This window comes from Nicotiana sylvestris, chromosome 9 (genome assembly GCF_000393655.2).
Source record: "Nicotiana sylvestris chromosome 9, ASM39365v2, whole genome shotgun sequence".
NCBI classification, from domain to species: Eukaryota; Viridiplantae; Streptophyta; class Magnoliopsida; order Solanales; family Solanaceae; genus Nicotiana; species Nicotiana sylvestris.
Genome location: NC_091065.1, coordinates 116,954,095 through 116,981,096, shown reverse-complemented (window position 1 = coordinate 116,981,096; position 27,002 = coordinate 116,954,095). Strand labels below are relative to the sequence as shown.

General features: G+C 39.3%; 1 protein-coding gene across 1 annotated transcript; it reads right to left on the bottom strand.

The window, feature by feature from the left end:
- Window positions 1-4,156: 4,156 nt before the first annotated feature.
- On the bottom strand, window positions 4,157-7,985 carry LOC104245662 (zinc finger CCCH domain-containing protein 30-like). Its single transcript, XM_009801301.2, has 2 exons — window positions 7,592-7,985; window positions 4,157-6,688 (listed from the first exon to the last, which is right to left on the bottom strand). Exon 2 carries the CDS (start codon window positions 6,675-6,677, stop codon window positions 4,494-4,496), a length of 2,184 nt encoding a protein of 727 aa, XP_009799603.1. The 5' UTR covers window positions 6,678-6,688; window positions 7,592-7,985; the 3' UTR covers window positions 4,157-4,493.
- Window positions 7,986-27,002: the final 19,017 nt, after the last annotated feature.

The following is a 27,002-nucleotide window of genomic DNA, read 5'->3' as shown; positions in this document are numbered from 1 at the left end:
AATTTAAATAATAATATAATTATTAAAATTTTATAACTGGAACTCATATTAGCGACCAAAGTTGGTCTCTATCTGCTTATCTTTTAATGAGAGACCAACTTTGGTCGCTAATTTTAAATTATATTTATTTATATTTTATAATTTTTTTAAATAATATTATAATTATTAAAATTTTACATGTGGGTCCCACTTTAGCAATCAACGTTGGTCGCTAATCTCAGTATTTTTTTGACCAAGCAAGTCTGACCAGTCTGGTCAACATTTTGACAAAATTATCGACCAAAAAGCGACCAACCTTGGTCGCTAATGTATTTAGAATAATTATTTAATTATTTTCTCCAATTTAGCAACTAACTTTGGTCGTTTTTCTTGACAGACCAATTTTGGTCGCCAAATTTTGGTCGCTTTTTTCCGGATTTCTAGTAGTGTATTTTCTTGCTTGCTTATTAGTTCGTAGTACTTTAGTTACAAAAATCACAATCACTTTCTTCACACTTACTTGAGCATTAAATTTATAAATAGCTTAGATTGGACAAGAGTTGATCATAAATCCTCGTGGGAACGATATTTTCTTATCACTTTATTACTTGTCGATCGCATATACTTTCGTGTGTGTTTGAACCCAACAAATACAGACAAAAAATGGGTTAACCGGCGGATAATATGGATATTCATATTATCCATAACTTCTTGAATATGATCACTTTTGAGGTTTTACAAATGTAAAAGTTAAACTCATTAGTTATCAATTTTCTAAGTGACTAATATAGTTCTTATCCATATTTGATTCATTTTTAAAAAAGTCATTATTCAACTCATATTTTAATGGATAATATAGGTGAATGACTGTTTTCTTTTAACCATTTTGCCACCACTAAACACAACGTCCAGAACCAAGCAACGGTGAAAAGTCTTTAGTACAACCTTGTCCTGTAATCCTAGGTCATCTACCAACCACAACCCGTATTATCTCACCCTAGATGAGGACCCACAATTTGAAGGTCGCGGATGCACTTTTACATTCAATTAAAATTGGTTTTATATATAAAGTGTCATTACTAATATATTACTGTATATGCATACACTAAATTTTTGCCTATTTCAGGTGCCGGTGACCCCTCTCTTTACAACATAGGTCCACCTCTGTCTCGCCCAAGGCCAGCTAACCAAGATAAACTGGACTCTGTCTTGGGACTAGACTAAACTCTTGAGAGGATTACGAAACTTATGAAATAGATAAATAATAAACGATGAATACATGAGATACCATTTATGGGATCATTAGCTAGGCCTGTTACTATTACATTAATTTAAAGCCACTTCCAAATGCAATCTGCCAAACTTTGTGAACCTGCGTCAGCTTCAAACTCTTTTCCAGACTCATCAATAACAGCCCTTCCACTCGCATGTATATATGCAGAAATGATAATAAGGGCTAACTTGAAATCTGGAATATACGGCCTTTATTGAATATCTTCTCAATTAACGCAAGCTGCTCGTAGTGATATTCATCTTATAAGCGCTCCACCAGCGACTGCCAAAGAGATCTCTTGACAAAGAAACCCCGGCGAGTTTTCTCAGCATCATCCTTTTATTGGTAACGCCTTATCATTAGCCTCCCAATGTGTCCTAACAGCATGCACAAGCTTATATTTCGCCCTTCGTTAGACAGCATAACAACTTATTACCGAAATACCAACTCTGAGTCAGTGGTGGGGTCGAAATTTTCATTAAGGAGAGTCAAAATTATCAAGAAATCAAGGGATGTCGTTATATAGTATATATACATATTTTAAAAAATAATTACCGAGCTAAACAATGTGATTTTTTGACGGTTGACACCACTTGGATGCATGTGGCTCCGAGAGTAATGTTCTCACCACTGACAATGTTGGTTTTTTAAAAGATAAGGCAGTAAAAAGAATAAGGGTGTGTTTGGTATAACGGAAAATATTTTCCAAGAAAATGTTTGCTTGGAAAACAAATAGTAATTTTATTTATTTTCCGGTGTTTGGTACGCAAATCTAAGGAAAATAACTTCTCAAGAGTATTCATAAATAATTTAGATACAATAAACATGAAGCAATAAACTTTCGAACCAACAACCTTCCGAACCCACAAATTTCATAAACTTTCGAACCGCTAAACTTTCAAAATCCCGAATTTTCGAACCCGTAAACTTTATAATTTCTAAGCCTGTAAACTTCCAAACACATAAACCTCTGAACTCATAACTTTGGAACTTGTAAAATTTTGAACATGTAAGCCGAAAGATGAAAAAACTAAAACTGAAAAAATATTTAAAAAATTATTGTTTTTCCGGGGGGGAGTGTGTGCCGAAAAACGAAAAAATAGAAATCTGAAATTACAAAAAAAAAGTAAAAATAAAAATAAAAAACTTTTGTTTTGTGCGGGGCGGGGTTTTTTTTGGAGAGGTGGTGGGGTAGGTTGGTTAGGGTGGGGAAGGTTGAGAAGGAGTTTTGGAAAATGTTTTCCCTTCTCTTAATAAGGAAAACATTTTCCTCCAATTTGGAGGAAAATGATTTCATAAGGAAAATGTTTTCCATGAAAAATTGGAAAACATTTTCCGGAAAATGTTTTCCTTCATACCAAATATACCCTAAAAGTATTGATTGAAAATGTCTTTCAATATTTTATTAAGCATAACAAGGCTTTAAATAGCCAATTAGGAACAAAAAATCCACATAATTTAAAATTCAAAAAACCTAAAATATTTCAACCAACTTAAACAATCTAATCAAAATTTAAAATTAAAATTTATCCTAAAACTAAGCAACTTATTCTTCTAAAAATGTTACTGCAATAACCGAAAGCAACAAAATTTCAAGAGACAAGTTTAACAATTTTCCAACCACTACAAGGCTGTTTATAGGTATTTCTGTGCGCTTGCAACAAGTCCTTGGCAAGATCAACCGCGATCACACCAGCACTGCAACTCATACCACCAAGGTTAAAACTCTTGTAAACTACTCTATGTTATATTTGACTTGATATGGAGTTTAAGAAAAAAATTAAAACTTAAATTATAATCCTAGATAAGTATAATAATTGTGTAGCTAAAATTCTTTTGAAACTTGTGATATTAAACATGTCAAAGTATTTGTACAGCAATAAAAACTTCTCAATGAGGGTATAATTGAAAGTTTAAGTCAAATTATTTCTAAATTTAAAAGAAAAAAGGTCATTTTTTTGTTAACTGACCCAAAAAAAAAAAAATAGGTTCGCATAACCTGAAATTTATTTTTAATTTTTAAGAGTAAGAAAACGAACGGAATTTTGGCACTTCGATATATATACATATATAGAGAGAATATAAACAGAACAAAAAAAAAAGATGTTGCATCCTACCAGATTTTGAGACGTGGCGAACCCAAGAGTGAGCTTCCCCTTCATCTTTTTTGCATAAAACATGTCATGCACCTCTTTTGTCCTTTATATTTAGGATGTTTAACAAGTTTCCAACTACTACAAGGCTATTTTTCTGGACTATAAAGAAAAGGTAGAGATCATTTGTTTATTTGCCGACCATTCAAGGCAAGAGTCCTATTTCTTGTCTCCACATTTCACTATCAAAAATGAAAGACTCCGTCAATAGCAAATACCCCAACACCCAACCCCACAATTAAATAATTCTGCCCAACTTCACCCACCACTTTTCCTCAATGTCATTTGATGACTAGGTCAGTGGCTGTGATCATTTACTATTTTAGCCCAAAATTTAGAAGTCTTGAAAAAAATATTAACTAGAGAAATAAGAAAAATATCAACCTTTGTCACCATCCGTCACCATCTAATGATGCAACCTATGTTTGGAGAACTCTAGAATTTTATCCTCAAATACCAATCAACATCCACCTGTTGGACCCTACCCACCTCATTTACTCCACAATCTAAAAGCCATTCTTTAATGAGTGGGTAGAGCAGATGGTGCGATAATGTACTAATAATATATACAAATCACGCAATGCGTTAATTAAAAAGCACTACTTTATTAAAATGAAACAACAGTAAACATTTTTGCTGTGTTTTACATCATCAAAGACATTCCATTCCTACCAAACACCAGAAAATCCGAACTAGGGACCTTGAAAATGTTAATGGTGCTTTGTTCAGGAGAAATAAAGAAGCAGGGAAATAAAACTATAAGGCAACATAGTTTCATTTGGGAGTGACAAAAAATAGACCTAGGATTATGGAAAAATACAAGGATGAATTCAACAAACCTGGACTGAGTTATCTTTAATACAGCCCAGACAACTTGAAACTCTTGCTGTAAACAAATGAACGATTAGAATTGAATAGAAAACATAATTGGAAAGTTATGATTGCCTTCCCCCCTAGAATTTTTTTCCCTGCTTCTCCCAAACTTTCGCCTCCCATCAACAAAAAGTTGTACCCACCAAAATAATATATACTACCCTATGAATTTGATTTGTTTGGCTAAATGCGATAATGAATTAATCGTTGTCTTGCTATGCTACAAGCTGATCAAGTTGCATCTGCTCGAGCCAAGCTCCTAAAACTGAATGATCAACTGAATCAACTTTGCTCAGACTCTCACCGGATGGCACAGTACCCGAAATGGGAGCTGCCTGCTTCTCTTTCATCTCAGATGGTGATTCCTTGACAAGAGATTGCACCCATGATAGGTCAGGCTCCTCTCCATTGTTGAGCTGCTCAAAAGAAGATGATCGGCGCATGCGTCCAACTCCACTTCCATTCACAGACCAGTCAACCTTTCCGGTGGGAGAGCCCCAATTCGACCAAGAATTACCTACTGGGGATCCAACAATGGAGGCATTATTGGAACCAAGATCACGGGAGCTGAGGCTGCGCAACTGTTGCTGCTGCTTCTCACGCTGTGCAAATGCTGAAAGGCGAGCGCTCATAGGTGAGATGGGCTCCATGCTTCTTGGGGACATCCTTCCAGGTGATGAAACACCAAAAGAAGCCTGCAAAAGAGGATGCTCCATGTTTTTCGGAGAAAAGACATTAGTGTTAATTGGGGAAAGCATGCTCTGCTGTTGTTGGAACTGATTAAAGAAAGCCGACATATGTGATGGGGAGAAAACACCAGAAGCCGCTGCCTGATCAGAATACCGCGGAGAAGAGGTAATCTCGGCAGAAAATAGCTCTTCAAGATTTGAAGGAGTTAGTGTATTGGACCGACCAGATCGGTTCAAAGAGTTAGGATGTGGCTGTGAATAACAAGCCATGTCATTCAGAACTAGTTGCTGTGCATCAAAATCATGCAACATGTTGAAATCCTCAGGCGGAATGTCACGTGCACTAAGGGAAGACCTCAGGCGGCTGGACTGTAGATTGCTTCCAGGTAGATGAAGAGCGGGGACATTTGGCTGAGGCCATGGTGCAGACGGATGAGACATTCCATTGGCAGTAGGGGACATGGGTTGGTTGAAAGCAGGAGGAGACATCACAGAGTGTGCTGAGGGCGAGCCAGGAAAAAGGTTCAGTGCTGCAGCCATGTCCATCACAGTAGCTGCAGAAGCAGCTGACCGAGGAGATGGAACTGCAGATCCAGTAGAAACATACAAGGGCCTAAGCTCCTCAGAAGTATGGGCAAAAAAGCAGACGCGCCTTGCACAACTTGTACCATCCTTGCACAGGCGCGTTCGGTACTGAGCAGGGTGCAGCCAGCACTCAAACACCCCATGAGCATATTCACACATATCACCCCGCCGGCATGCACCCTTGCGAAATTCAGGACAAGGCACACAGCTATAATGGTACTTCCTTGGATCTCTTCTGCGAGCGTTCTCCCCTGGGTGGACAAATGGGCACTCTGTCCAGTCATGAGAATAGGCCCTAGAACAAGGCCGGACTTTGAAAGAGAACATGCGGAACTCATCTGTCGAATAGATACTGTTCTTGATATCAGGGAGAGATGGATCTATTGGATATTCTTTTTTCTCTGGTGCAGAATTAGCAGGGATATCACTGAACTTTGATGTCATAGGGGAACACAAGGAATCGGATGGTGAAAATGGAGATCCATTCTCTGGTGATGAGGATAGAACGGGAGAGGATCCATTTGAAGTAGTGACAGATACTCTCAATTTGCACTCACCAACTGAACCATCAGATGAATTTTTCAGAAGCAGTTCTTCAAGAGAAGCTCTAGCACCATGAAGCTTTGGAGGAACAACAATCACATCCACTGGCCGCTGACCATTAGAATCCTCAATATTAGGATCGGCACCAGCTGATAGCAGAAACTTAACTACATCAACAGCATTGACAGAACCACCAGATGTTGCACAGTGAAGAGCTGTGCACTTGTTAGGACCACAAGCACGATTAACATCAACCACTGGATTAGAGATAATCAATTTCAAAACATCTAAGCTTCCATATGTGGCTGCTACCATTAAAGGAGTTCTTTCCTCATTAACAATCTGCTTTGCGCCTTTCTTGCGAACCAACCATAGGCCCACCTCATCAATAGCAGAAGCATCGCGCTCAACAGATCTTTTAAAACCTTCAAGATCATTATTTGCAGCAAGTTCAAGCAAACTAGAAAAAGAATCTTCAGTCTCAACCGTGAGTTTAGCAATACCCTTCATACTAGATTTAGAATCAGTAATGGATTGGTTGGTAGATGAACTAGAATTGGGTCTTTCTGGGCCAGTGCACATGCTTCAGCCAACTGCAAGTCAAAACACACAGAATTAGAAAGAAGATTTCAATAACAAATTAAGTAAAATCTTCAAGCATCATATTTCTAGAATCAGATGGAGTTCATAAACAATTTTGAACAAAATTGAATACCATTAAAAATCTAATTCAAGAATACACCAGACTGACAGCATCAAATAACTTGAATCTTCCTAAAACACCAAAGAAAATCTATGGAACTGAACCCCAAATTTAAGAGTTTGGAGACTAAAGGCAAAAAGATAATGGAAAAAGATAACAGGAAAATAGCCATAGTAGGTACAACAAAAAGAACCTAACCCTCTCAGAAGCTAATGAATACAGAGACATGACAATGCAGCAGCTCCTAAAATAGACAAAATATGCTCTTCTTTCGCTAAAAATGGGATAAAGAAGAAAAAAAAAGCCGAATAATTTACTAACTTCAACGTATCCTGAAGTAGATAGACTTATTTCAGCAAAAACGAAAATAATACCAAGAGTGTGATTTCTTATCTTTTTGTTTTCTTGACGCAGTTCATCAGCTACACCAAAGCAAACCCTTTATACACAAATCAATAGAGAAAAAATATAAAGAGAATCGCATCTTATACCAAATACTATATTCTACAGCTGATCATCCCTAAAAAATATTCACTCCATAACTTCAAAATATCACATCTTTACATAACAAATTATCACAAGAGAAGAACAACAACATAGATCAACATAACATTATCCAAGTATATCAAACAAATTTCGGCAAGAATACTTCAGCTATAAACTAGAATTTACTGACATAATCTCAGCAGATTTCACAGACAGTCAACCAGAGTCAATACAACATAACAGCAATAAGGAAACTAAAATACTAGTATTTACAAATTCGATCTCAATCATTCAACTCAAATCTTACCAGAAATCAAAGCACAAATCCAACAGCTGTAGTTAGTTTTTGTAGATCCACCACAACAGAGTTTCCAAATACCGTTTATTATTCAAAACTCCTTAGAAGTTGAGAAAACAGCAGTAGATGAAAAATCGCCGAAGCTAAATAAGCTAATCGTCTCCATTGAAACTCCAAAAACTCTGTGTTTGTAATATATCTACAAAAATATATAAATTAGTGATTCTGTATATACACCATTGGAAATGAGAGAGAAAGTGAAAAGAGAGAGAAAGATCGAGAAGCAGAGTATGAACTCTCAAGGCGGAGTTCTGTAATAGAGAGAGAGAGAGAGAAAAGAGGGAAGTATAAAATTGAAATGCAAATGAAATGCAAATGCGAAATGAAATAGTGTTGAAATTAACGCGAAATGAAATGAAGTGGAAATGAGAGTCAAATGAAATCGAAGTGATATTTGAAAGTGAGGGAGTGGGGACGGGTTTGGCCGGTGAAAGTTACCGGTTGGATGGGTAATAGTAGAGTTGAGGAGCGGACGTGAGTGCGATAGTCAATTGTGGTTTAATAGCCCGTTTGGCCTAGGCTCCAAAAATCTCCTTATTTTGAAAAGTGCTTTTTTATTTTTCCTAAAAGTACTTTTAGCGAGAATCAGTTTGTATTTGGCTAATTATTTTAAAAAATACTTCTGAACAGCAATTAGTGTTTGGCCAAGCTTTAAAAAACTGCTTATAAATATATTTTTCTCAGAAGTGCTTCTCAAAAAAGTGCTTTTGGAGAAAAGCTACTTTTTTCTGTTTCTCCAAAACTATTTCTGCTTCTCCTCAAAAGCACTTTTTTCCTTCCAGAAGCTTGGCCAAACACCTCAATTTTTGGTTAAAAATATTTTTGGTAAAATAAAAATGCACTTTTGGCCAAAAATAAACTTGGCGAAACAGGCTATAATTCTCGAGTCAGAATCGAAAGAAAAGGTAAAAGGATATATAATCAGACACGCGGCAAAAGAGGAAAAATTTAGAGGTGCTTTTAGCTAAAAGGTCCTCATATTTCTCCTAATTTACTTTTATTGCCCAGCTACAATACAAAATATAGCAAATTACTCACAAGTGTCCTCTCGGGGACGTCCGATAGAATCTAATCACAACATCACAAGTGTGCAAAGGGAACAACATACGATTAAATCAGTGTCATGAATTTAAAATTTTAGTATTTTCCTTTTCCTTTTTCGTTTAGAAAAAAAGAAAAATTGTCTCACTTAATACTTGGATTATTTAAAACATATACAATATATTGTACATATGAGGGAAGAGAAGGGAAATAGGAAGGAAATTACAAGTTAGAGAACTATACTCTAATAAAATAAAAATTTAGATAGTCAACCAAATAAATTACATAAAATATCCCAAAAAAACTCACTTCGATAAAAAAATTGTCTCAAATATTAAATTTACCCTTTGGAGCTTAGAGCTCACAACAGATGGGATCGGACAGTTTCATTTGCTGATGTAACTTATTAGCTACGACTTCAAACAAACTCAATCGTGTGATACAAAACATTAACAATTTCTAAAATTTATTAAAGTTAATAATATTATAATTTTGAACTCATAGTTTCAAAGAGTCCAAACAATTCAATATCAAAAATTTTAAAAATCAAATTCATTAAGTATAAATCTTCTCATACTCTTTATCTCACACGAATTGACAATCAATGAATACATGTACCTAAGAAGAAAGTATAGTTTGGGGTCGCAAGAGCAATTCCTGACCCAAATTAATAGTAAACTACAATAATCCAGTAAAATTCTACTACTTGAATTTGGGGAGGGTAATGTGTATGCAAACCTTACCCTTATCCCGAAGGAATAGAGAGGTTGTTTCCAAAAGACCATCGGCTCAAGAAAACAAAAAGACAAAAGGAGACAATATTAGTATCAGCAAAGAAATCATATGAAAAACAGGAACAACATGAAATTCAGAAGAAAGATGCAAAGCAAAAGCGATAGCTAGTAAATAGTTCATGCGCTGAAAAGTGAAATAGTAAGACACAACATTGTCACTAACTATCTTAGACAGAACCCCTACCAGACTGGTCTCACAATGTTACAAAGTAAAGAAAGATTCAAACTACCTCTTAACCTACAACCCTAATACTTGACCTCTACATCTCCCTATCTAGTGTCATGTCCTCGGAAATCTGAAGCCTCGTCATATCCTGCCTGATCACCTCTCCCCAATACTTCTTAGGTTGACATCTACCTCTTCTCGTGCCCTCCACAACCAGTTGCTCACATCTCTTTACCGGCGCATCTGGGCTTCTCCTCTGAACATGCCTGAATCATCTCAGTCTCACTTCCCGCATCTTGTCATCAATGGGAGCCACATGCACCTTCTTCTAAATATCACCATTCTTAATTTTATCCATCCTAGTTTGCCCGCACATCCACCTTAACATCCTCATCGTAAACTAAAATTCTGAAAATCTTAAATTTGTGTACATATTATAATTAGCTGCCAAAGCAGCCTATATTCTATATTTGGCCTTCACTTTAGAAGAAAAAAAGAAAATCACAATTTGAAACTGAACGAGAAGTAATATTTTAATGCAAGAGCAATTAGTGCTTCTTTAGTTCTTCTCAACTTGCTCGAACTCTCTAATTTTTCATTTCTAACCCATTCCCTAATTTAACTTTGTAGATTGATCAAAGTATTTTATTACGCAGTGTATATGATTAAAATCGGGCCCACCCAATTTTACTAATTAACCAAAACTAGGGGGGTGGATCGAGGATCAGCCCCATGGCTTGACAAATCGAGCTACGAGGATAAGATATCGAGTTCGGAGTTCGAGGTACCTCTCAAGATCGAGATCGAACGAGATAGATATCGAACGAAACCAAAGATAGCATAATAACAGAAAGGCGAGATATCTGTTACTGGTTGAGGATAATGACGAAAATCTCGGAACAGATCAAATCAAGGGCGGTTGTTTAGCTAATCATGGGATTTTCTTCTATAATTAGAATTATACCGTAAATAGGATTCCTATAATATATAAAGAGGGTCTTAACCATTTGTAATCATCTTACATTCACGCATGTCAAAGCAATACAATATTCTTTCTCTCTTATATTCTTTTGTTCATTATTTCATTTCATAATTCTACTCTTAGTTCGAAGGCGACCTAGCTCGAGGGCTGAACTGCATTTCAATACCGGTTTGCTCTATTTTGTTGTTTATTTCCACTATTAATCATCATATTTATCAATTGGTGCTAGGTGAAATTACGTATCCTTAAAACCACTTATAAGTTTAATTGTTATCCGATTTTAAGGATAAACAGATTGGCGTCCACCGTGGGACTAAGGATAATAGTGATTGCCTGGTACAATTTTCGTAACACATATTATTTTACGCTTGTTCTTTAAAGTGTCTTTGATTTTAGGATCAACATGTCAAACTCCCAAGTATCACCCACACACACTAACAACAGCCTTGGTCTTCATGGCGAGAATGAAAACATAGTCGCCCCGGGAAACAAATTACCTCCAGTCAACCCCGATGGACCGTCGGCCATAGACCCAGTCGATATGAGCTCCCATATTGCTATTAATGGGAATTTGGGCGTCGACCCTGAAAATAGCATCCGCAAGGACGCTCGAACATCCGATCAGTATGCATAGAACGGTGAAGAAGGCGGAATTATCCTTTAAATGATATTTAAGATATGCAGACTCAACAAGCTACAATAGCACAACTCCAAAATCGGAATCGTGCACCAAGCAGGATCGAGCTCGAGCCATCACTAGAATTGTTGTAAGCACGTGATTTTTGCCCAATATGAGAATTACTCCCAAAAAATTCAAAAATAAAATGATTTTTCTTTGATGTGCAATTTTGTGATATTTTGTGATATTTTGAATAATTATTTGCATTTGTCTGTGCATGTTTATTTGCTAAATTAATAAAAAATACAAAAATATGTCGCATTTTGCATATAGGATTTAATTCTACAATTGTTAGTGATTAAATTTGTTTTACAAAAATTAAAAATTACAAAAATAGGCATCGTTTGCATTTTTAGCATTTAATGTCCAAATATACAATTTTATGCTTAATTAATACTTAATTGTGCGTTAATTGTTATTGAGAGTTAATTTGCACTTTTATAACTTAATTTAGTTCTTAATAATAGTTTAAGTATTTTTATAATTTAGTTTTAGAGAAATAAAAGAAGAAAAGAGAGCGAAAATATAAAGAAAGTCGGAATTGGGCCTCTTCTTCGATTTCAAGCCATAGGCCCAAAAAATGGCTCAATCTTCCCTACGACCCAGTCCATTTCGAACTGGGTCGACCCAGTCCATAACCCAACATCCTATTATCTTACAAACAACACAAAAAAAAAAAAAAACCCTAAAAAGACCTAACCAATCCGCCCCCCCCCTTTCTTCTCTTTCTCTCTTTTCATCATCTTCCCCAAGCTAAAAAAACACAACCATGGCTGCCCCCCTTACACCCCAACCATGGCTTCCCCTCCATCTTCACGTCTTCATCTTTTCTGTCGACGTCATCCATGGTTTCTCCGTTGCTTCATCTTCTTCGTCAAACCTCCGTTGTGCGCACTGCTGCCCGTTTCTGCTCCCCGCTGCTTCTGCCGGTGCGTCGTCTTCCCGTCATCCTCCTCGACGGACTGCCGCTGCCATGATCAACCAGTTGCTGCCTGTCGCCGCCGGACTGCTGCTGCCTGTCGCCGCCGTTGCTGCTGTTTTGACGTCGTGCTGCTGCTGCTCGTCGCAGCAGGTGTTGGACGGACTGTTGCTGCTGCTCGTCGCGGCAGTAGCTACGGGCTGCTTCATCTTCTCTTCGTCTTCGTCGTCATTTGTTCGAGCTTTGGTCGAGGCTCGGACAGATTTGTTTACAATCAAAGTTCTTCGTTGATTCATCTTCGGTTAGTTGTTTTTGAGTTTTATTTTTGTCCATATTTTTGTTTGATATTCTCCGGATCCAAAATCGTTAAACGATTTAATCCTTGTTTTGTTCGTTGTTCATCATTGAAATAATTTTCTAGTGTGTTCATGTTGTTTGTTAAATTAATTTTCAGATTTCAAAATAGAAGTTTAATTAGTTGTTTTCATATTCATTTCATGTTTGTATTATTGTTTAAGTGAATATTTGTTAGTTTGTTGTTTGTTAGATTCAAATTGAAATTTAATTAACTATTTCTTCAATTTGTTTCATGTGTTTATGTATTGTTAGAAATTGTTAGTATTGTTAAGTTCAAGTTTAAGTTCATAATTGTTTCTTCGTCGATCTTGTTATTTGTTTAAAGAATTTAGTTGTGTTAAAGGAATATATTGATTTAATCGTTTAATCCGTCATGTTTGTTGTGTTAAAATAGATTCATTCATGTTCATACTTTGTTTGGATGATCTTGAATCCGAATTTTGTATAGTTTGATTTCTTGTTTATCATTTGTGATTATTTCTTGAATTGGTCTCATAATCTTGTTTAAAGTTTAATATAAGAATTGTTTGTTGTAATGTTGTTAGAGTTGATTTTAAGTTCAATATTATTGAATTTAAGAATCTAAATATACTTGTTTGATTGTTGTTGTTGTTTAAATCCGAAAAATAGGTTTGTTGTTGCTAAAAATATTGTTCAATCAAATTTTAGTTGTTCTTGGTTGTTCAATTTGTGTTCATGTGATTTGTTGTTGAAATGTTGTTAAAATCATGTTCATGTGATATTGTTGTTATGATGTTCATCCGTGTTCATATTGTTGTTTGAACATTGTTAGAAATTGATCATATTGTCTATATTTTGGTTAAGTTTGATTAATTGATGTGTTATAGCTGATGGGTAGTTTGGTAAATTTGTAATACGTTCAGGGGTAGTTTGGTAATTTCAGTAAGGTCGGAAGGGGTAGTTTAGGAATTGTACATTTTGAAATTGTTTATTTGAAGCATGGGGGACAAAATGAAATGGGGTGGGTTGTGATATGATTATTTAATATAAAGGGGGGACAAGATTTAAATTAAAGGGGAATCTTGCATTATTTTAAATAAAGCATGGGGGACAAAATATAATGGGGTGGTGTGATATGTTTATTTAATGTAATGGGGATGAGTGGAAAGATAATGGGTTGGGTAGAGAAAAAGTATTGATTTTAATTAATTAAAAGGTTTATGGGATGAGTTATATATGTGAAGTCTTGAAATCAAAAAAAGATATACAGAGAGATAGAAAAAAAAATACACAGATACGAGAGAGAGAAACAAATCTGAAAATAAGAGAGAGAAAAGGGCTGAACATTTAAGAGATAGAAAATTCCGAAAAATATTTAAGCTTTCAAAATAAAAAAAAACACTAAAAAAAATATTCTGCTTTCTTTTGTTGTTTGAAATCAGAATTAATTGTTGTTTCATCAAAGCTGGAAGATTTTGTTTTTTTTTTGGATTACTACTCCACTGGTTTGTTACTGTTGCTGGGCTATTGTTGCTGTGTTGTACTGATTTTACTGCTGCTGCTGATTCTCATATTCATTTTCTTTTGCTTCCAATATCAGGTACACAATTGAAAAGCTGGTTATTGTAATCCGAAATATGAAGCATGAATACATATGAAGAATGAAAATTTGAAGTTTTAATTTCGTTTTTTTTCTTTGTTTCTTTTGTTGATTGTATTTAAGCTATTTCATGAATTACTAAATAATTAGCTGGAATAAGAAAATAATATCATAAGTTAGTCTGTAATAAATCAGTTCGGCAAAACAGGTTAATTCACTAACTATGAAGGCTTCAAGATTGTAGGTTGATCATGAACAAGTAGCTAAATTTAGTTAAAACATGAATTTAAATTAAACATCGTAAATTAGGCATTAAGGCATGACTTGAGCTTAAGCAAGATTAGAAGAACGTTTAAGTCTAATAAACTTTCTAATAAGCTTTAGTAATTATGGTTAAATCTAGTTTCAAATGATTGTGAATAATTAATCTCAATAATATTTTTTTTTTAAAAAAAATAATAATAACAATGCTGAGTTTTAATCTAGCTATATTTGTTTATTTTGAATATTAGTTGTTGAATTTTTATTTTATTTAAAATTTCGAAATTAAGAGTAAATTTTTTTTCATCAATATTTGTATTAACCAAGCAATTAGCATGTCATGTTTTCTTAAAATTATAAAAGCTAGTAATTAATTAGGATTTTTCTTTCTTTATTTTAGAGACTAATTTTTATAGAAAAAATGTAGTCGCTTTAAGATTTGTCCATTTAAAATAAATGAGATGAGCCTCGCTTAATGAAATGTATAGATTTCGGGGCCCTCAATAAATGTACAGTTAATTGCTTAGAATTAGGGAGGAGCCGTTTTAGCAAATTTCACGGCCCTACCCAAAATAATGACACGCTAGTCGCTCTAGGCGCGTATTTAATAATGTTATTTCCTTAAATACGGGTGTGCATTTATGTAACCCAAATCTAAATCTCAACGGAGTCGAAATGTGTCGAATAACCACGGGTGCAATTGATTGCGACGTGATTTGAAATACGTTTTCACAATGTTGCAATTTTTCGTAAAATAATAACAATAAATAAAAAGAATAATAAAAGCGGCTAAGGGATAAAATTTGCACATAAGTTTATAATACGTATTATATTAGATAATCAAGCCGAATATAACAGTTAAGCGACCGTGCTAGAACCACGGAACTCGGGAATGCCTAACACCTTCTCCCGGGTTAACAGAATTCCTTATCCGGATTTCTGGTGCGCAGACTGTAATACAGAGTCATTCTTTTCCTCGATTCGGGATTAAAATAGGTGACTTGGGACACCCTAAATCTCCCAAGTGGCGACTCTGAAATAAAGAAATAAATCCCGTTTCGACTATCCTTTAATTGGAAAAAACTCCTGTACCCCCGCGGGAGCGGAAAAAGGAGGTGTGACAGTTGTTCATAGAGCCGAATTGGTGCCAGAGAGATCGAATGAAGGAGAATCAAAGACTAATCCCGCTATTGTAAAAATGCTCAAGGAACTGACAAAGCTGTTTGAGCAAATAAATGTTAAACCAATTAATGATAAGTTAAAAGGGCGAGTCTTAGTTGAACATAATAAATTATAGACCGAATAAAATAAAGCTCTTGTATAACGAGTTGAGTTCAAGAGCATTAAACAGTGGACTTAATATGCTATGATTGACAATACATATAATAACATAAGTGTATAATAAATGTAAGTAATGACAAGGATTATAATGGGAAAGGAACTATCACCCAATGATTATATGATTGGGATGTTCCTTTTCTCTGACGCCAACGTGGAAAAGTGACAGGTCATAATTCATATGGGATCTTGAGATTTATGGATAAATATTGAACAACGTGTGCTTGAATAAATGAATAAGACAACTCTTTCGTATATTCTTCTTTCAACTTTTACAACATGTTCCAGTTCAAAAAGGCATTTCCTCTCTTTGTTCCCTATCTCTTCCTATTTATAAAGGACAATCCCCAAATACCCTAAAAAGTACAGCATAAAGAATATCTAAAGGAATATTTTTATGTCCACTTTTGAACCTAAGTTACTATTACTATCCTATCTCAGCTGCCCGCTTCTGGCGTCAGCCTTTATGAGGACGACCTTCAGTCGTTGTATCGTGGTCAACCCCGTACTTTGTCTTTCTTATCCGTTATCTTGGTTACCAAATTTGAACCTATACAATTAGTCCATCCGCTTGTTGAGGTCGTAGCCCTGCACGTTCTCGATAAGCGGACATCACATTTTCGTCATGGGAGAATTTAGCTATTAAATCATGCCGGGTCGACCAAGATCGAGAGAACGACACAACCAGTAGAGTCATGATTGGTATGGTTACCATGATGTGACATCACTGCCACGCGCGTCATTATTACGCATCTTTCCGAGATAGCGTCTGCGTGCTTGTCGCTTTGGTTTTAGTGCCATTGACAATCCTTCGCTTCGATTCTCGCGCCTTCTAGCCCTATAAATAGATGAGGGTTTCGTTTTTTTAGAAGTTTCCGCCATTTCCCTCCTTGCATGTACATTATCTTCCTTTGATCCTATTTTACCAGTTCTTGTTATCAGCTTTGTTTCTACGATTCCGTTTTTCACTTTCCTGTTTAGTCATCACCTCTTTCTTTAGGTTTAATAGCACACCTTTTGTTGTCGAGATGTCCCGAACCATTCGCATACATGACGAAGTTTCTGACGCCACTCCTTTGTTGGTGGCCCCTCCTTCCGGTGGTGAGGATCTCGTGGCTGAGGAGGGTGAGAGTTTTCTTACTGTAGAAGAGATACTTCCTAGAAACCCTTATCCAGAAGCGATTTCCACAAGAAACCCGCTCCTTCTCCCATTCCGGTGATCTCCGAAACCGGGCCGTCTTATATAGATGAACTCCGATATGCATATCATATTCGTTCTCACGTCGAGATGGTTCCAGCTGGGGGCGACATCGTGGAGATCCATAGACCTGGGTACTGTGCTTTTTATGTTTATCCTTTCGTAATTGGTTATACTCTCCCTCTTCTTCCGTTGGCGGAGGAGTTTTATCGGTTTTACAACATTTGCCCGGCACAGCTGTCTCCGTATTTGTATAAAGCTTTTTTTCTGCTGATAAAGTACGCAGAGTTGGTTGGTTGCGAGGTCGACATCCGCCACCTATTACATTTGTTTTCACCAAGCTTTCACAGAGGCACCATGATACACCTGCGACATCGCGGGTCTAGGGGGCTAATAGTTGGAATGGATGATAGGGCGAGCTGGAAGTTTTGGCATAATTACTTTTTTGTCAAAACCGAGCACTTGGTGTCGGACCCTGCTGGATTTCCTAATCAGTGGAATCATAATCATAGGTGTTGATGACATACGTTTATTATCTTCTTTCATCCCTTTTGATTTTTATTCATCTGTGATTTCTCTGTGAAGCTGAGAGGCATGCACCCTTTCCCATCATCGGCATTGAGGACTGGGTGGCTCGCATGTTACCTCATATGGTGGGGACCCGAGATTGGGCGGTTTTCTACAAATGCTTTGGACCGAAGGTTCCATCTAGTAAGTGTTACTTTTGTGTCGACCTTCAGCTATTTGCTGTTATTTATTGATACGACCTCTTTGTGGTGACAGGTCGACAGCCTTCCAAAAAAAAGCTCCAGTGCCGGCATTTCTCTAGGCCAATGCATTGGCAGGGATGCAATTTACTTTGGCTGAGTTCGCCCGAGGAGGTCGTACTCAAACTTTGTCAACAAGGGACCCCTCTCCTCGGGATGTCGCTGTACGGGACGAGATCTCTTCCTGGCCTGTCTACCACCTTGTAGATGAGTCCTCTAACAGGGAGGAGTCGCCGTCGATAAAGAGGAGGAGGGCAGAGCTAAGGAAGGTCGTCGCCACAAGCGCTGAAAAGAAGAAGGTCGTTGCTTCGAGAGTGGCGTCCTCGCCTATGCTAGATGCAGGGGCTATTTTTATGGCGGATGTCATTATGGCGGGGAGGTCCCTAGGGCCAAGGGGATATGTTAAGGCGGGGAACATACACGGGCTGTTGAAGGTGGCGCGTCATCGGCAGCCGAAGGGGATGGGGCGATGCTCGCAGAGGATGATGGTTCAGGCTCGAACATCGATCCCGAAGAGGTGCGGGCCTTTTTGGAGAAAAATACCCGCGTGAAAGTGAGGATGGAGGGTCCTAACCGACCCGTGATCATTCCCGTGAATTATGATCTTTTGGCGAACTCTAAGCAGGCAGTGTCGTCCTTCTCCTCCTTGTGCGCTGCTTCTGAGAACGCGGCGCTTCAGGCGATGAGTGATGTAGAACTATCGCGGAGTATATTTGGCATGGCTTTGTGAGTAAGTGTTTTTTTCCTTTTCCTGTTAGGATTTGTTTCGCATGCGTAACCTGCTTATGCTGATTTTCTTTCCTCTACATGTCAGACTCTGATTATGGAGATCGAGCACAATTGGAGGGATGGACGGAGGACAACCGCTTTTAAGAACGTGGCCTCCAAGTACAAAGAGTACCGCACCAAGCACCATACGTTGGCCGACGTCTTCACTCAAGATAGCGATTTTCAGCTATTTCGCGACGGGCTTAAACAGAAGGAGGAAGAGTTGGCACAGAAAATCAAAGAGCTAAAGGAGCGAGATGATGAGTTGGTGAAGGCCATAGGTCGATGCAGTGAACTTGAGGTGGCTCTTAAGGCCAAGGATGATGAGCTCGAGGTGAACAAGGGGGTGATGGCCGAGAATGCCGATCTTCAGGCACGGGTGGCCTCTTTAACTACTAAGCTTAGGTGAAGAGAAGTGGAGGCTGTTGATCTGAGGGGTGAGTTGAGTGTTAAAGTCGATGAATTGGCTCGTGCTAAAAAAGATAGGGTGGCTGCCATATCTGAAGCAGCGGCCCTGGATGATTCCCTACGCATTTATAGGTCTGAGCTGGATAATGAGGTGGAGACGTCAGCACTCAAGGTAGCGAGGTTAGAAGAGCGGATCCAAGATCTGAAGGCAGAGTTGTCCGGATTGAATGAAAAGGTTGTTGCTTTAAAGGCAAAGGAAGTGTGACAGCAGTCGCAGCCGTCCACGTCTCATACTTCTATTGATCCCATCGTGTCGCGAGATTTGTATGAGATGTGGGTTCATATCGAGGCTCATCTTGATGTGTGCAAGTCCCTGAAGGCCAACGAGAAGGTTTCCGAGGCAGAACTCGAGGGTGTTCGTATTAAAGCACGTGCAACCTGTGGTTATGATCCCAGTACACCTAGCGGGGATGATGTCGATGATGATGCAGAAATGCTCGCCTCCGATTCTTGGTATAATAAGAAGTATGTCGTGGGGGATGACGCGGCATAGGGCCGTTGTATTTATTTTGTTTTGTCTTGCTATTTTTGTGAGGGCGTCTTCGAACCCTTTGTAAAAAGTTTTGTAACATAACAATTTTAATGGAATGATTACCTTTTTGTTGTGTATCTATGAATTGTTATTTTTGTTTGTTGTGAGGTGAAGTCCCTAAATTTTCGGCTGCTTATGTGTAATGTTTTGGCGTAGTCGGTTGCAGATCTTAAAGTAATTCGAGCAAGGCTGAGTGTAAAGTAATTCGAGCGAGGTCGAATGTTCAGTAATTCGAGCGAGGTCGAATGTTGGATGCAAAAAATGATGGAGAGTAAAATATTGCTTTATTTTACTCATTGGAGAATATCTTGGTGGAGAGTTCAAAATGTTGCTTTATTTCATTCACTGGAGAATACTGTACATGTCCATTTCATACATATATTGGGGAAGTTTCCATGTATCTAGTCCCTTCATCGTTTGGCCTGGAGAAGCAATCGGCAGGCGAGGCGATGAATTATACTTTGAACTTCAAGATATCCCCTTCGTTGCCTCGTTAATAACCTCTCCGAGAAAACCTAATTGGGACAAAACCCGGGTGAGGGAAAAAGAGTACGACTTGAGGGGAATCCTTTTTTAGAAGTTGAAGCATTTGAGGTGGGCAACATTCCAATTGTTTTGTAGTAGTTTTCCTTCCATTGTTTCTAGTTGGAATGCTCATTTGCTTGCTACTGTTGTGATTTTGTATGGCCCGTCCCAATTGTTTCCTAGTTTGCCCTCTTTTGGGTCTTTGCTTGCCTGTGTTTTGGCCTTGAGAACATAGTCTCCGACTTTGAGTGGTCGTATTTTAGCCTTTTTGTTTTAGTACCTTTCTGCTTGTTGTTTTTGGGCTACCATTTTTACGTAAGCCATGTCTTTTCGTTCTTCTGCCTCGTCTAGGTCTTGTTTTCTGTTCTCGTCGTTGTTTTGTCTGCTTTCATTGGAGTATCTCAGGCTAGGTTCTCCGACCTCAACAGGTATCATGGCGTCAGTCCCGTAGACTAGTGAATATGGCTTTTCGCTTGTGCTTGTTTTCGGCGTGGTGTGCTAGGCCCATAGTACCTCTGGCGTTAACCCTTTGGCGTCCTCGAGCTTTTTCTTTAAGATACTCAATATTGTTTTGTTGGAGGATTCGACTTGACCGTTGCTAGCGAGATGATATGGCATGGAGAGTATTCACTTGATGTGCCATTTTTCGAAGAACTCAGTGGTCTTTTTCCCGGTGAATTGGGGCCCATTATCACAGCTGATTTCTTTGGGGATGTCGAAGCGGCATATGAAGTTCCTCCATATGAATGTGATGACTTTCTATTCACGTATTTGGGTGCACACACCTCCTTCCACCCATTTGGAATAGTAGTCAGTTAAAACCAAAATAAAACGTATCTTACCTCGCCCTGCTGGGAGGGGTCCGACGATTTCCATTCCCCATTTGATGAATGAATGGCTATGGTGAAGTGACAGAGTGGAGGTTGTCGCCCGCTTGATGTATCATAGGTGCGTACTTTTGGCACTGCTTGCACCTCTTGACGTAATCTACGGCTTCCTTTTTCATAATGGGCCAGTAATAGCCTGCCCGAATGAGACATCTAACGAGGACTCAGTTGCCTGTATGGGCGCCACAATGACATTCGTGCACTTTTTCGAGCACGCGCCTTGTTTGATTCTGCCCTAAGCATTTCGCCAAGGGCCCCCCGAACGTTCTCTTGTATAGGTCTTGATTTATGATGATGTACTTGGCCGCCTGTATTCAAAGCTTTTTGGCTTCTTTTTTGTTTTGTGGGAGTACTCCCTCCTGCAAATATGACATGATGCGGTTGCGCCAGTCCCAAGTCAAATTTATGGAATGTACCTCGAGTTGGTCTGTTGATGAGTGGAGGAGGGTGACCACGTTTTCTTTAATGATATTTCTGGTGGTTACTGCTAGTTTGGCGAGGCCATTTTCCTCTATGTTTTGAGCTCGAGGTATCTGGTTGAGTCGTTTATCAAATTCTGGCAGTAGTTTGTGAATTATTTTTACTTTTGTAGCTTTTGCTCTTTGATTTGGAAAGTTTCTGTAACTTGGTTGACGCCGAGTTGTGAGTCGCATCTGAGGATGATTCGTCATGCTACATATTTGAGAGCTATCTTTAACCCTACAATCACGGCCTCATACTCGGCCTCATTGTTAGTCATATCGGGGCACCGTATGGACTGGCGGATAACTTCCCCTATTGGGACCTCAAGTACGAGTCCCAGTCCATATCCCGATGCATTGGATGCACTATCGGTGTAAAAGACCCAAAGGTCGGGTTGCTAGGGGAGGTATGAGAAGCTTCCTGCTCGACCTCGGGCATTATTTTGGCACTGAAATCGGTGACGAAGTCGGCGAGTACTTGCGATTTTATCGTTGTTCGGGTTGATATGTTATATCGTGCTCGCTCAGTTCTATGGCCCACTTGTCCGTCTTCCCGACAATTCGGGTTTATGTAGGATGCTCCGCAGAGGGAAGGTCGTCACCACCGTTATGGGGTGACACTGAAAATAGGGTCTAAGCTTTCGTGAAGTTATAACCAGTGCTAAGGCCAACTTCTCGAGGTAGGGGTACCTCGTTTCGACGTCGACCAGGGTTTTGATAATATAATAAATTGGAGATTTTGTACCTTTGTTCTCGCGGACTAGCACTGCACTTATCGCGACTTCTGAGACGGCCAAATATACTATGAGGCATTTGCCGGGCTCTGCTTTGGCAAGTAGTGGGGGCGAGGACAAGTATGCCTTTAGTTCTCTTATGGCATCGATTTGAATTCCACTGGAGCCCGTTGTCTTTTTTCAGCACGTTGAAGAATTTGTGGCATCTGTCGGATGACCGCAAGATGAATCTTGATAGGGCGGCTATACGGACAGTCAGTTTTTACACATGTTTCTTGCTGGTTAACACTTCAGGTATTCCTTCAATGGCTTTGATTTGATCTGGATTGACTTCGACGCCTCTTTGTGATACCACGAAACCGAGAAATTTGCCCGAGGTTACGCCTAAGGCGCATTTTTTGGAGTTTTGATTCATGCCGTACCGCCTCAATATACCAAAGGCTTCTTTCAGGTGGTCGATGCGGTCCTCTTTCCTTTTTGATTTGACCAGGATGTCATCGATTTAAACTTCCATTGTTTTGCCGAGTTGATCTTTAAACATTTTGGTGACCAACCTTTGGTACGTTGCCCCCGCATTCTTCAAACCGAATGACATGACTCTATAGCAGTACGTTCCCTGATGGGTGATGAAAGTAGTTTTCTCTTGGTCTTCCTCCTCCATGAGGATTTGGTTGTAACCCGAGTAGGCATCGAAGAAGCTTAGCAATTCGTGTCCTACTGTTGCGTCGATGAGCTGGTCGATGTGCGGCAATGGAAAGAAGTCTTTTGGGCATTCCTTGTTTATGTTTGTGAAATCTACGCACATCCGCCATTTCCCCTTTTTCTTTTTTTTTACCATGACCACATTGGCGACCCATTGGGGGTATTTTGATTCCCGGATGGAACCATTGGCGAGGAGCTTATCCATTTCATCACTTACGGCCTCGTTGATTGCGGTGTTGAATTTCCTTCTTATTTGCCGCACTGGTGGATAGAGTGGGTCAACGTTCAGCTTGTGTGTGGCAATGTCTTTCGAGATACCCGACATATCTGCATGGGAAAAAGCGAACAGATCGGCATTGTCAATTAAAAACTTGTGAAATTTACCTGGTTCTGAGAGTTTATGTCCAATGTAAGCCTTTTTGCTGATGTCATTGTTGTTTAGTTAGACGGGATCGAGATCTTCTACCGTTGACTCAGCGGCTTCCGCGATGTAGGGGTCCTTGATGACGTCTGTTTGTATGTCGAGTCCGGTCCCCGACGTTGGTAATTGCTATGACTCTGCGTTTGTTCCCTTTAGTTGTTGGGTGTACATGCAATCTTGGGCGATACGATAGCATTCTTGGGCAGTGCGTTGTTCGCCCTGGATATTGAATATTCCCTATGGAGTAAGGAACTTGATTACTTGATAGAGTCTTGATGAGATAGCCCTCATGGTGTGTATCCATGGTCACCCTATGATGGCGTTGTAAGTTGTGTCTTGGTTCATGACATGTAATGTTGTTTCTAGGGTGACTCCCCCAGCCAGAACATGTAGCATTATCACTCCAGAGGTTCGCTCAACTGCATTGTTAAAACCTGTTAGTGTTATGCAATGCGGTACTATCTTGTCTTCGAGTCTCATTTGTGCGAGGACTCGAGGGTGGATAATACACGCTCCGCTTCCGTTGTCTATCATTATTCTGCTTATATCAGTATATGAAATACGTAAAGTAATAACAAGAGTATCGAAATAAGGGAAAGTCAAACCGTCGTTATCCGACTTATCGAAGATGATACTGTCTCTGAGGTCGTCATATCGTTCGTGGGTGATCGACCGTTTCAGTTTATGTGTAGTGATGAACTTCACATGGTTGATCATTGCTTCATCGCCTCCACCTATGATCATTTGGATGGTGTGAGCAGGGGAGGGTGGCTTTGGAGGTCCCTGGTGTTGTTCACGTCCGCAGGCAAAGAGTGCTCGTCCACGATCGCTCATCAGTTCCCTCAGGTGCCCTTGGTTCAGCATGTTTACTACCTCTCTTCGTAGAGCTATGCAGTCATCCGTTTTGTGACCCTTCTCCTAGTGAAATTCACAGAGGACGTTCGACTTCCAAGTACTTGGGTCGGACTTCATCTTTTGTGGCCATTTCACCTTCGTGCCAAGCTTCTCTAGTGCATACACTATTTCTGAAGGGGAAACACAAAAATTGTGAGCAGATAAGAGTGAAGGCATACCTCTTTCTTTTCACTGAGTCCCTATGTGCGGCCTAGGCGGCCCTTCCATCTGTCGAGGAGACGGTGGGATGGCTGTTTTGACTTAAGGCTGATGTCTTTCTCGGTTGAGACGGGGGACCGACTGATCCCTTCGACTGTCGCTGTGATGATCTTTCCTTGATTCTGCTTGAATTGACGTCAGCCGTTGGATCAGACCGTTAAGGACGTCCTCGTCGGCTCTCACCTCGGCGCAATAGGCATTGTAGATTTCTTCCCAAGTGGTGGGAGGGTATTTCATGAGACTGCTTAATAGTTTTCTGGTTGCTCTCGACCCGTTCTTGCTTATTCCATTTTGGAAGACCGCTACCGCCATCCCTTCTGATACATTTGGTAGGCTCATTCTTACCCTATTAAACCAGGCGAGGAAGTCCCCGAGTCCCTCGCCAGGCGATTGCCTAACGCCGAATATGTAATTCATTATGGCTTCCGCCTTTTTAGACCCTGCATGGGCGGTGACAAACTTGTCAGCCATTTCCTCGCATGTTGGTATTAACCGCACCAGCAGTTGTGAATACCAGGTTAAGGCTCCCATCGTTAAGGTTTTGCTGAATTTTTCAGTAATACTGATGGTACTTTCTCCTTCGAAAGATCGTTTCCCTTCACCGCTATGGTGTAGTAGATGATGTGATCTTCGGGTTCTGTAGTACCATCGTATATCTTCAAGTACAGTGGCATTTTGAAGGTTTTGGGAATGGCATGTGAAGCTGCTTCCTCGCTGTACGGTTGTTCGACGAATCGACCAACGTCTCGTTTTGGTAGCAACTTTGGGGTGCCTGTATCTTATCGACCCTTTCTTGATGCTCCCTCATCTGGTCGCGGAGCGCCTTGTTTTCATTTTCCATTTCTTCCATTTTCTTTAGAACAGCTGCGAGAGCATCAGTACCTGCATCAACAGTGGGGTAAGTGTTAATTGTTTGAGGAGTGGGCTGCTCGCCAGTGGTTGTTATGATATCTGCTTGCGCGGTGTTTCTGTTCTCCCTTTGAGCAGGTCTATCAAGTATATTTTTTAGAGTGCTTGTCAGCCACTCTTCCAGTAATTTTTTCACTGTTGGTGGTGCTTCTTCAGCTGTAGACGTAGAGGCTCCCCTTTCGCGTGAAGCTGTCACGCTTTCGTGAGGGGGAGGTGAAACACTTTGCCTGGGCGTAGCGTTTGGTATCACATTATCATTGTCTTCCCTACCATCTTCATTGATGGTGTTCAAGATGTTGGTAGTGACACATGCTATTGCTTTCAGTCTTGCATCTCCTTTTCCTGCCATCGTTAGTTTGTGCAAACGAAGAAGAGATGGTTGTCCTTTTTTTATGATCTAGAAAGAACTATAGTTTCAACTAAAACCTCCCCACAGACGGCACCAAATTGTTTGAGCAAATAAATGCTAAACCAATTAATGATAAATTAAAAGGGCAAATCTTAGTTGAACTTAGTAAATTTTAGACCAAATATAATAAAGCTCTTGTATAATGAGTAGAGTTCAGGAGCATTAAACAGTGAACTTAATATGCTATGATTGACAATATATGTAATAACATAAGTGTATAATAAATGTAAGTAATGACAAGGATTATAATGGGAAAGGAACTATCACCCAATGATTATATGATTGGGTTGTTCCTTTTCTCTGGCGGCGACGTGGAAAAGCGAGAGGTGAAATGTATATGGGATTTTGAGATTTATGGATATGATTGAACAACGTGTGCTTGAATAAATGAATAAGACAACTCTTTCGTATATTCTTCTTTCAACTTTTACAATATGTTCCAGTTCAGAAAGGCAGATCCCCTCTTTGTTCCCTATCTCTTCCTATTTATAAGGGACATTCCCCAAAAACCCTAAAAAGTACAGCATAAAGAATATCCAAAGGAATATTCTTTATGTCCACCTCTGAACCTAAGTTACCGTTACTATCCTATCTCAACTGTCCGCTTCTGCGTCAGCCTTTATGAGGACAACCTTCAGTCGTTGTATCGTGGTCGACCCTGTCTTTTGTCTTGCTTATCAGTTACCTTGGTTACCAAATTTGGTCCTATACAAAAGCGGATCAAGACAAGGGAAAAGAAGATCGAGGAAAATGACAAGAAGGTAGAAATTTATAACTCTGGGGTCGACCAAATCCTGGGGACACTACCGATATTGAAAGGACTTGATTCCAAAATGTTTTTCCAAAAACCTTTCCCCCCAAATGCGGCTCTGAAGCCAATCCCAAAGAAGTTCCGTATGCCCGAGATTCCGAAGTATAACGGGATGACAAATCCAAACAAACACGTCACCTCTTATACGTGCGCCATTAAAGGAAATGACTTGGAAGATGACGAGATTGAATCCGTGTTGCTGAAGAAATTCGGGGAAACTCTATCAAAGGGTGCCATTATATGGTACCATAATTTACCACCTAATTCTAATGATTCATTTGTTATACTTGTAGATTCCTTTGTAAAGGCGCACACTGGAGCCATTAAGGTTGCAACTAGAAAGTCGGACCTAATCAAGGTAAGGCAAAAAGACAACGAGATGCTCAGGGAATTCGAATCTCAATTTCAAATAGAACGGATGGATTTGCCACCGGTCACCGATGATTAGGATATTCAAGCCTTCACTCAAGGTCTCAACAAACGAAATTCCATAGCTTCACAACAATTAAAGTAGAATTTGATCGAATATCCAGCCGTCACTTGGTCCGATATACATA

Excerpts from the sequence above, each read along its gene's own strand:
- LOC104245662 (XM_009801301.2), bottom strand. The coding sequence starts at position 6,677 with ATGTGCACTGGCCCAGAAAGACCCAATTCTAGTTCATCTACCAACCAA.